Source organism: Rana temporaria, chromosome 7, assembly GCF_905171775.1.
Source record: "Rana temporaria chromosome 7, aRanTem1.1, whole genome shotgun sequence".
NCBI classification, from domain to species: Eukaryota; Metazoa; Chordata; class Amphibia; order Anura; family Ranidae; genus Rana; species Rana temporaria.
This window is the reverse complement of record NC_053495.1, coordinates 80,189,721-80,201,878: the sequence shown is the minus strand read 5'-3', so window position 1 is coordinate 80,201,878 and position 12,158 is coordinate 80,189,721. Positions and strand designations below refer to the sequence as shown.

The 12,158-nt window shown below is 43.4% G+C and overlaps 1 protein-coding gene across 3 annotated transcripts in view; it reads left to right on the top strand.

Annotated features, from left to right (window-relative positions):
- The window catches only part of CHADL (chondroadherin like), a 549,464-nt gene that overhangs the window by 178,802 nt on the left and 358,504 nt on the right, over positions 1-12,158 (top strand). For all 3 annotated transcript variants that reach the window (XM_040359603.1, XM_040359602.1, XM_040359605.1), the window contains one exon: positions 3,914-5,566. In XM_040359603.1, the coding sequence (XP_040215537.1) occupies positions 3,914-5,566 (1,653 nt within the window). The remainder of the gene's footprint in view (positions 1-3,913; positions 5,567-12,158) is intronic.

Genomic DNA, 12,158 nt, shown 5'->3' with positions numbered 1-12,158 from the left:
GCAATGGTTAATTGAGGAAAAGATTTATGAGGCTATATATATATCGCATAAAGAATATTATGTATCATGTATACACACTCTTTGTGAGTCAATTAATAATAGTCCGTGCAATTCCTCTGATGTGCAGTTCTTTGTTCGGAGTAATCTCACAGTATAGCTGTTTGTCTGCTCAAATGCTGATAGGGACTCTCTGTGATTTCCCCCTAAGGTTTTGTACTCACCAGAATGTAGTACTTTAGAGGCATTGGATACATCCACTGGTAGTAATCACGCACCGGTTCTCCTCCTTTGGTGTGTGGTGATGATCCGTGTGCTCTTCAATCAGTGTAGCTTGGCAGTCATGCAGGGAGGCAAGAGAGACTTTGCATAGTGTAAAATCCTTTTATTTAAACCATAAAACCCCTGCTACCCGCTCATGCTTACACAAAGTTTAAGATAAAAAAGCGCTTGTCATAAAGGCTGCTGCCTCTGCTCACTCAGGAATATGGCTCCAAATTGCTCAGGCTCAAATCTCCCTTCGTAAGTCCCGGGTAGAAGCTAGGCTGCCTTGCAAGCTGAATCGTCGTGTAGTCACGCCCTTTGACAAAGCGTCTGGCACGCAAAACATGTCAGTCACGGCTCACCCCCATCTCGTTTTATGCCCCCACTTGTTTACAAGAAGCCAATGCTGAGATACTGACAGTCTGGGAATTCCTTCAGTGACGTTCAGCATGTTGATTTTACTGCTCGTCTACCTCTTCCACTGATTGGCCCCTGGAGTCACATGACCCTCGAGGGATAGAGTCCGGACTTCATTCCCTTCCCCTTCATGTGACGCAGCGGTGATTCCACCCCTCCCTCCTCGCTTCTGATTGACGCGGCGGCGTCCTCGTATTGGCACGGTGGTTCCCATCCAGGATCTCCCTCACTGCCCTACATCCTTCGTTGCGAGGAGTGATCCCGCCCCCATCGGCCTCCCTGTTGGATTAGAACTACAGCCATTTCTCCCTCGGCAGGTGAATAACATCTATGTTCACTCCCAGCGTGGATGCTGTCTCCCCGCTGTGTGTTTTTCATCTCCCTGCTTAGAGGCATACTAACGGCTGTACCACCTTCATATACTACAGAAGTGTACTTTGGTTGGAAGCTTTCTCCCAGCAGTGATTTCAGGTTGCTATCCCACTATCACCATATGGTTACTGTTCAAGTGTTTGGGGACTTTGCAATAGATTCGCTTGTTTAAACTTTCTGCCTAGTGTGCAGTTTTTAATTTTTCAGTTCATGTGTATATTTTTGCACTACTTTAAGACTATAAAGTGATTCGTACTCCATCCTCGAGCGCTGTATTTTTTGTTTCAGTTCTTTGCCCATGTTCTCAGGTGATTGACAGCTGCACAGAAAGGTTTTTTCATCTTTTTTTACTACACAAAACACTGTGTTTTATTGTCCTTATGGTGTAGCGCTAGTAGTGGGAATTTTTTCTTGTAAATTATGTCCAGCCCTATTCGCGAACGACTTACGCAAACGACACAAAACATTAAAATTTCGAAGCGGGAACGACGTCCATACTTAAAATTGGCTGCGCCACCTAATAGCAGGAGCAATGTTACGCCGAAAAAGCCTTACGCAAACGACGTAAAAAACTACCGCCGGGCGCACGTACGTTTATGAATCGGCGTAAATAGGTAATTTGCATACTCTACGCCGAAAATGACGGGAGCGCCACCTAGTGGCCAGCGTGAGAATGCACCCTAAGATACGACGGTGTAAGAGACTTATGCCAGTCGTATTTTAGGCTAATGTCGGCGTATCTTGCTTTCTGAATACAGAAAGAAGATACGCCGGCGCAGATTTGAATTTACGCGGTGTATCTATGGATACGCCGGCGGAAATTCTCTCTGAATCCGGGCCACTGAATTCATTCTTTGTGAGCTTTTTAACTGATCATACACTCCCACTCATAACCACCCCACTTGCATCTTGTCCAATGAGATATTTGCCAAAGATAGCCCTTGTAATATATTGTATTGGCCTCTAGGTGGCAGTATTGCCCATATCTTCATGAGCCCTGGATCTCTTTGAAGCTTGCTTGTAGAGTGGTAATCAATGATTCCCATTTTATTGTCCTAGACACAAAGGAACCAGGCTCCCCTGCTATGCAGATTCTGCCTTAAGGCAAATTCCTCTGTACCTTTTAAAACCATGGGACTGCAAGTATCAGCATGGCTAATCTTGGAAATAAAAACAGATATGTAGAAACTTCAGAAATATAACAATAGACCATGTTGCCCTCCAACAGTGACCCTGCACCGCTCACTGCTATCACACACTCCGCCACACCGAGTAGATTGGACCTACATTGCGTGGTGACAAGCCAGAGGATGAGCCGGGCTGAGGATAAACAAGAGTCGATGGAGAAGGGGACAGAGTCTGTGTGGGCAGCTGCAGGAGGAGCACCATGATAGACAGTGTGGAATTGGAGAGCAACTATACCTTGCTAGCTCCGGCACTCCACAGCCTCTGTCAGACTCTCATAGTGACACAGTGAGAGTGGGTAAAGCCAGCTTGCTCAGGAGTCAGACTGTATCCTGTCTCCACTGTCCTCTTAACTCCTTCCTCACTCTGCTGACCTTATGTGCACATGTCCATACGTGGTCAAAGATGTCACTTATTTTCCTAATCAGTGGGTGAAGCAGGTGGCATTCGGCACCAGTCAAGGGGCCTTCGCTCATCATGATTGACATTGACCTACATCACTGGATGACATAATTGCAGATGAATGCATCAGAACTTTTTTTATAAATATAGGACTTGTCAAAAACTGTGTTGTGTTTTTATTTACATTTGACTTTTTTTGGTGAATGAGTAGGAATGCTATGTGTACCCCATACTCATTGACATGGGGGGCAGGATCTGAGAGCCCCCATTATGTTAAAGGGGGCTTCCAGATGCCAATAAGTGCCCCACCCACAGACCCCCACAACTAATGGGCCAGGGTTGTGGGGGAGAAGCCCTTGTCCTCATCAACATGGAGACAAGGTGTTTTACCAGGGGGGTCCCCCCCTAGCAAAGTACTCTCCCATGTTGAGGGCATGTGGTCCAGTATGCACACCTTCCTTTTCCTTGCCTGCCAGGGTGCATGCTCAGATAAGGTTCTGGTGTGGATTTTGAGGGGGGGGGGCTCATGGCATATTATTTCAATATTTTTGTAATGAGACCCCTCTTAAAATCCATACCAGACATATGGACCTGGTATGGATTGCGGGGGACCACCAAGCCTTTTGTTTTCACTGACTTACATTCTACTGCACTGGTTGTTAGGATGCCGATGGGTGCTGACTCCTTAACATCCAATGACCCATCCCTGGCTGACAGCAGGGATGAATCAAAGCGCAGTAGTATCAAAAACCCATCGAAAGTTAGTCAGAAACACATACAGATGGAACCAAGATACGCTACATAATCACACTAAAAATCAGATCAAGTCACATCCGTATTAGTGTGAACCTAGCTTCAATGCATCTAGTTTATGTATTTTGCATATGAGTTGGCAAAAAAATCTTTCACTTTCATGCATTTCATTTTTATCCCTTTTTTTTTTCTTTTTTTTCCCGTATTTAATAGGCATATAGCAAAAGCATTTTTTCTGCTCTTAATTGAACATCTGTGGAATTCAATTAAACATTATCCTTCTGACTATACTACCTAATAATATATATACTATAAAAAAAGTAAAATCTTATTTTTGCAAAAGAATGCTACATTTTTTCCAGAGCAATTTGACAAATATTGCATCTTCTAGTTTAATTATTTTTCTGCTGTTTAACCAAGTATAATATTTTTTGCATGTGTTCAATTTAAATATCTTTTTCTATGTGAATGTGTGAAATTGGCAACACGTTCATAATATATGGATACATTTTTGTCTTTACAGTACACACAAAAACTAAATTTGCAAGGAAATTATCTAAAGGTGATTCCATCAAGAGCATTCATTTCAACGCCTTACTTAACTCATCTTAGTCTATACAATTGCAGCATTGAAACAATAGAAGAAGGAGCTTTCAGAAGCCTTGGACGTTTATTGCATCTTAACCTTGGCTCCAACTATATAAGTTTCATATATCAGGAATCTTTTGATGGACTTTCATCTCTGCAATATTTAAACCTCAAGAAAAATCACCTTGAGGAGATAAGGCCAGGAGCATTTAGCCAGTTAGGTCTTTTGAACTTTCTAAATATTGGCAATAATTTCTTGGTCTATTTACCAGATATGTTGTTTCAAGGACTGATGCAGCTTAAATTTTTGTGTCTTTCTAACAATATGATTAACATTATATCAAATGAGGCATTTGCAGGTCTATCCAACCTTAGAAGGCTAAGTCTCGACCACAATGAACTTCAGTACTTTCCAACAGAGGCTTTCTCTAGACTGTCTGGTCTCATAAAGTTAGAAATGGGATGGAATCCAATGACATTTATTCAAGAAGAAGCTATCCACATGAAATCCCTCAAACAGTTATATATGAATAATATGGCATTACAGGAAGTATCTTTCAAAGCTTTTGAAAAAAGCAAACAGATTTCTTTAATTGACATCAGTAACAATCAGATTAGTACATTACAACCACTGGCTGGAGTTGAACAGCTGAAATATCTAAACTTGACAGATAATAGTGTACGTTGTGATTGTCAAATACGGCCGTTCAAAGTTTGGGCAGACATAAAAAGACTGAAGGTTGATCTATTTTGTTTTGGCCCCAATCATTTTCATGGAGATCACCTAGACTCTCTTAGAGCAATTGACCTAAAATGTGGAATTTTTCCTGAGGAAGCTTACAATATTTTGCCAGCAACGAAAAAGACACCTGAAAAAAAACTATGTCCAATGAGCTGCAACTGCAAATCTGATGTTAAACATGTCATATGTGAAAATAAATTCTTAAGACAGGTACCCCAAGGTTTTCCTAAAGACACCAGCTTGATTGATCTACGTGGAAATGTATTTAATGTTATTCCTAAAAGAGCTTTCTTAAATATGCCAAATGTAGTTTCTCTTCATCTCCAGCATTGTGATATTAAAGACCTTCAACCAGAAGCATTTCTAGGAATGAAGAATTTGATATACCTTTACCTGTCTAATAATCAGATTTTTGCTTTAAATCCTGATGTCTTCCAGGGAGCACCAAACATTGGATATCTTTTCTTAGACAATAACAAGTTTATTAAGGTTCCAAAGGAAATTTTTGGACTACTTCCAAATCTTTTATCCCTTCACATGCAGCATAATTCTATTACTTCACTTTCAGACATGGCTGGAGCAGAAAAACTACGCTGGTTATATTTAACACGAAACAACATAAGTTTAATTACATCAACAGCTTTTAAAAATATGATGTTTCTAGAAAAACTCTATCTAGATGAGAATAAGTTGAAAGAGGTGCCAACACATGCACTCAAAGGACTGCCTATGCTGACAGAGTTAAGACTATCCAAGAATCCTATCAGAAATATTGGAAACGGTGCCTTCTTGGCAATATCTCAGTCACTGCAGCATTTGTATCTCAATGACTTGGGACTATCAAAGGTAAAGTACTATATTTGAAAAACATAGAAGATAGGAGAACTATTGTACTTTTTTGTTATTGTTTTAAGTCAAAAGGACATCTTTCTGAAATTCTTTACATCTGTGAGTATTACCTTACTTCTGATTCACTCTGTGTTCTATTGTAAACATCCATTCTTGCTTGCTGTCATTGTAAAAGCAATGTAACCTTTGTCTATATCAGGGGTGGGGAACCTTTTTTCTGCCAAGGGCCATTTGGATTTTTGTAACATCATTCGGGGGCCGTACAAAATGATCAACTTAAAAATTAGCCTGTTATATTTAATTATATAACTCGTCTGAATAACATTGTCTCTGTCATAACGAGGTCTAGTGAAAGTGGCTTGTTATGATTCCAAACTCCGCTGAAGAGCATTGATTTTATCCAGGTGCAATTGGCCTCCCAATTCGCTGAGTTTAGCATGTTTTGAGCTGTAATGACACTCCAGATTCACTTTTTTCATTACTGCTAATGCATCGCCACAAACTAGGCACACAGGTTTGCCTTTGACTTCAACAAAAAAATAATCATTTGTCCATTTCTCTTGGAAAACTCGACACTCTGCATCAATTTTTCTATTCCTTGTATTTGCCATTTATATGATCGCACACCACTTTTTATAGTTTTAATAACTAACTATCCAGTGTGTGTTAACACTTTCGCCTCCCTGGCACTGACTATCCTCTGAGTTGGTCCTGACTGGGAATGCAAAGCAGTCCTGGAAAAAAATGCATGTCAGACGTATACGTTTTTGTGTCATGGTAGATACAAAAACACAATCCCCACAATGCGATTCCCCCAATCCCCAAAACGCAATCTGCTGTGACTCACACTAGGAGGAGCTGGAACTACAAGGTAAACATCGGCTCCTTCTGACAGCTCTGCAGACACACACTCAGCGGCACGGGGGGAGGCCGGATGGAATGATTTTGCGGGCCGCAGGTTCCCCACCCCTGGTCTATTTGGATATGCTGTGACCACCATTAACCCTATTGTGTCCAAATAATCACACAAAAACGTGTTTCTACTGTCACATAGCAAAACTCCATGAGACTCAATCCCTGTACACACGATCGGTCCATCCGATGAAAACGGTCTGATGAACCGTTTTCAACGGTTAACCGATGAAGCTGATTGATGGTCAGTCATGCTTACACACCATCGGTTAAAAAAACAATCTTGTCAGAACGCAGTGACTTAAAACACAACAACGTGCTGAAAGAAACAAAGTTCAATGCTTCCAAGCATGCGTCGACTTGATTCTGAGCATGCGTGGATTAAAAATCCTACAAACGATTGTTTTTTTTCTATCGGTTAGGTATCCATCGGTTAAATTTAAAACAAGATTGCTTTTTTTAACCTATGGATAAATAACCGATGGGGCCCACACCATTGGTTTGGCCCAATGAAAACGGTCCATCAGACCGTTCTCATCGGTTTAACCGATCGTGTGTACGCGGCCTCATACTTACCAATCTCTTTCTGGCCTAAGACCTAAAAAGATCAATTTCAAGCACACCTGGGCTCTATGCATTTGCAGCAACAGGTGATAGGATATTGGGAATAAAATCTTAAAATTTTACGTTTTAGGAGCTAATAGACAAGCTACTATAAAAATGCCAAGAACTGTCATTGAAAACCAACGGCAATGTTTTTTTCAATAAGTCTGTACAGTGGGAAAAAAGTCCATTCCATGTATTTCAAGAGCGATGTGAAAAAAAACCCTTAACCACTTGTTGGCCAACATAAGTATTAAAATGTCCTGTCAGCAAGTGACAGGACATTTTATCCCCGACCATTATCATGGCTACAGCCAGGGCTGGCCCTACCATGGGACATGATGGTACCATTGTACCAGGCGGCACTTTCAGGGGGGTGGCAAATTGGCCCTGCCACCTCCTCTCTGACACTCACCCCTGCCACCTCCTGGTTGCCACTTGGCCGGCCTCCTCCTGCCTGATACCATCCCGTACCGCCCGCTCTGCTGTGAGGATAATTGCCACGAGGCCAGGGTGTAGTGTGGATGCAGGGGCAGCGCCGGGGGACACCCCTTCTTCCCCGCTACAGAGGAGAGTGGAGGAGGGAGAGGAGAGATGCCTCTGCTCAGGCTGCTGGAACTTTCAGTTAACACTGCACTGGTCACGGCCGCTGCTCACCTCAGCCGCTGAGAGGAGACAGACCTTCCCAGACATAGCGGCCACCGGGGTGCTTCCCTTCATTTAGGGGGTAGACCTAAGCGGCAATGACTTAAAGGTGAGACACCCCCCCTATTCCTGGGAATAGTCTGCCTGGTATGGGAGAGGGGGTGGGGATGCTCAGACATGGCAGGACTTCCAGGTACACCCTCTGCTCAGTTCCCTGGCCTATAATATAATATGAAATGTATTCCTATGGTGCTGTCATAGGCTGTGGTGCTGTACAATGTTGACAAGGCAGACAGACTAGGAAGGTGTTGCAAAAGTGGTGTTCCTACAGAAACAATTCTATTGGGAGGGAGGGCTAGAAACACTCTGTGTCCCCACTGGGGCGATTTGCCCTTACTTCCTGTCTTGGTGACAACACAGGAAATTGTCCACACTGGGCAGATTTACCTTCACTTCCTGTCTTGGTAACTACACTGGACATGGTCCCCACTGGGCAGATTTACCCTCACTTCCTGTCTTAAGCCTCGGACACACAATCTGATTTTCCGACAGCGATGACAGGCTGTTGTCGGAAAATCCGACCGTTTGTACGCTCCATTGGACAATTGTTGTCGGATTTTCCACGGACAAATGTTGGATAGCAAGCTTTAAAATTTTCTGCCAACAATTGTGGGTTGTCGGATTATCCGATCGTGTGTACACAAGTCCATTGGACAAAACTTCAAAGTACAAACACACATGCTCAGAAGCAATGCTCACCATAACACAACATTAGAAGATATTACCCAAAGTTTTGTGTTTGTTGGCCGGCAATTCTTTTGCTGTTTGCATGCAAGAGAAGTTCCTGGCCAACGCCCTTCGGACAAAAGTTCTACGCATTGTCCGCAGAAAATCTGATCGTGTGTTGGAGGCTTTAGTGACTATACTGGAAATTGTCCCTACTGGGGAGATTTCCCCTTACTTCTTGTCTTAGTGATTACACTGGAAATTGTGCCCACTGTGCAGATTTACCCCCACTTCCTGTCTTGGTGACTACATCTTGTTAACCTGAACCCAGGCAGCAGTAAAAACTAACCTAAGGCTCAAACCCTTTTCTGTGCTAAGAAAAAATGTCTGGAATACTACTTTTTTTCTACAATAATATTTTATACGGGTATTACAGGGATTTACCCTATACACAGCAGATATAAGTTTATATGAAGACCATCTACATATACTTACAGAGTACAATATATATTCTTACAAATCTTCATTACATATCTTCTTTATAAAGGAAAAAGAGAAAGTATAGAAAAAAAAAGAGAAAAAAAGGGGGAAAAGAAAAAGACAAAGGGGGTACTCCACTTTAGCTTATAGAACCGATCGGCTGTTATTCCAAGCAAAAAAGGGAGAAGAAAAAGGAAAAAAAAAAGAAAAATTGAAAGGGAAAAAAAGGAAGCAATTATGAAGACATTAATAATTATAATCACACAACATAGCTTAACAATGGTAGAATTTCCCTTGACCCAATTTAGAAACTCAGCTGACTGTCGAAACTTGGACCAAACGGACTAAGTATGGGAGAACTGTTCTTCTCTACCCATTTCCCGTGCCATCAGACCTTCTAGATCTCTAATAAAGTCCATTTCAATTGCCCATTCCCCCAGGGAGGGTACTGTCGTTGATTTCCAGTGTCGTGGGATGACTGCTCTGGCTGCAGCGAGGAAGTGTCTAAGCACATCCTCCTTTGCTTTCTTTAAAGGTCCTGGAATCATGGTTAAGAGAGCCACTCTGGGTAATGCGTGGATAGTTATAGCCACTAGTGATGTCGCAAACCTAAAATTTTTGGTTCGTGAACGCCGAACGTGAACTTCCGCAAATGTTCACGAACGGGCGAACCGCCATAGACTTCAATGGGCAGGCGAATTTTAAAACCCACAGGGACTCTTTCTGGCCACAATAGTGATGGAAAAGTTGTTTCAAGGGGACTAACACCTGGACTGTGGCATGCCGGAGGGGGATCCATGGCAAAACTCCCATGGAAAATTACGTAGTTGTCGCAGAGTCCGTTTTTAATCCATAAAGGGCATAAATCACCTAAAATTCAAGAATTTTTGGAATACCGTGCTTAAAACATCAGGTATGATGTTGTATCGATCAGGTAGTGTAAGGGTTAGGGTTAGGGTTACAGATAGGGTTAGGGTTACAGACAGGGTTAGGGTTACAGACAGGGTTAGGGTTACAGTCTGTAACCCTAACCATGTCTGTAACCCTAACCCTAACCCTATCTGTAACCCTAACCCTATCTGTAACCCTAACCCTGTCTGTAACCCTAACCCTATCTGTAACCCTAACCCTAACCCTGTCTGTAACTCTAACCCTGTCTGTAATAGGGTTAGGGTTCACAGTGACAGACCAAACTCTGACAGACCAAACTCCCCGTTTAACACACCGCAAACACCTGCAAACAGTCCATTTGCACAACCGCAAACTCCCCATTTACACAAGGTTGGATACCAAGCTAGCCATGTCCCGTTCCTTGTCCTCACTGACGTCAATGAACGTTTTGGAGATTGCAGGCGATGGGGGTTTTTCAAAGCCTATGGTCGTGCTGAGGTAGTTAAGTGACCCAGAAAACAATGATTCTGCAGTGTGGGCCCATTGTTGGCCTAGTAGGCTTTAATGATCACCTTAGATGATCACAAAGAAAATTAATGTTTTTCTATGCAAAATTATCCAGCCGATCGCTTTTGGTCTGTTCACAGTGAAGCAACGACCTTATCATCTGGGGTGTGCCAACATTGCCATTGCCAACATACTCATAGAGGTGGTCGCTTCATTGTGATACACAAGCCCCTTCACCACAACAAGGTAACGAACACGAAGGGGAATTGACACATGTATGTGCCTTTTTTTTGTTTCATTTTTGCAGCCACAGTGCAGCACCAGTGGCCAGAAAGATTAGGCATGTACACATGCCTGAAAAAGTAGGTATTGTTGCAGCTGCTGCTGTAGCAGCGGGCAGAACAAATTATGTTTTCCAGGCAGAAAGTGCACTAAAACATTGCGGCTTGAACCCTATTTGGTGGCGGATAAGTCACGCAAGTTATCCGGCATGCAGAGATAAAATACAGCAGCGTGTGGACCATTTGTAGCCCAAGAAAGCTCATCTCATCAGGCCTTTAGTCAAATGTATCGCCCACTGTCAGTCCCTTCGGGATCCATGCCTCATTCATCTTAATAAAGGTGAGGCAATCTAGACTTTTTTGACCTAGACGACTTCTCTTCTCAGTGACAATACCTCCTGCTGCACTGAAGGTCCTTTCTGAAAGGACACTTGAAGCGGGGCAGGCCAGAAGTTCTATCACAAATTGGGATAGCTCAGGCCACAGGTCAAGCCTGCATACCCAGTAGTCAAGGGGTTCATCGCTCCTCAGAGTGTCGATATCTGCAGTTAAGGCGAGGTAGTCTGCTACCTGTCGGTCGAGTCGATCTCTGAGGGTGGACCCAGAAGGGCTGTGGCGATGCGTAGGACTGAAAAAGCTCTGCATGTCCTCCATCAACAACACGTCTGTAAAGCGTCCTGTCCTTGCCGGCGTGGTCATGGTAGGAGGAGGATTACTTTCACCTCTTCCACTGTTAGATTCCCGTTGTGCTGTGACATCACCCTTGTATGCTGTGTAAAGCATACTTTTCAATTTATTTTGGAACTGCTGCATCCTTTCCGACTTCCGGTAATTTGATAACATTTCAGGCACTTTCTGCTTATACCAGGGGTCTAGTAGCGTGGCCACCCAGTACAGGTCGTTCTCCTTCAGCCTTTTTATACGAGGGTCCCTCAACAGACACGACAGCATGAAAGACCCCATTTGCACAAGGTTGGATGCCGAGCTACTCATGTCCCGTTCCTCGTTCTCACTGATCTCACTGAAGGTCTGTTCTTCCTCCCAGCCACATACAACACCACAGGTACCAGATAGGTGACAACGAGCACCCTGGGATGCCTGCTGTGGTTGGTCTTCCTCCTCTTCAAAGCCACATTCCTCCTCTGACTCCTCTTCCTCACACTCCTCTTCCAGCGTTTCTGCAGGTCCAACAAGTGATGCTGATAAGGCTGTTTCTGGTGGTGATGGTGACCACAACTCTTCCTCTTCACGCTCATCTATAACCTGATCCAGCACTCTTCGCAGGGCACGTTCCAGGAAGAAAACAAATGGGATGATGTCGCTGATGCTGCCTTCAGTGCGACTGACTAGGTTTTTCACCTTCTCAAAAGGACGCATGAGCCTACAGGCATTGCACATGAGCGTCCAGTAACGTGGCAAAAAAATTCCCAGCTGCGCAGAGGCTGTCCTAGCACCCCGGTCATACAAATACTCGTTGACGGCTTTTTCTTGTTGGAGCAGGCAGTCGAACATTAGGAGTGTTGAATTCCAACGTGTCGGGCTGT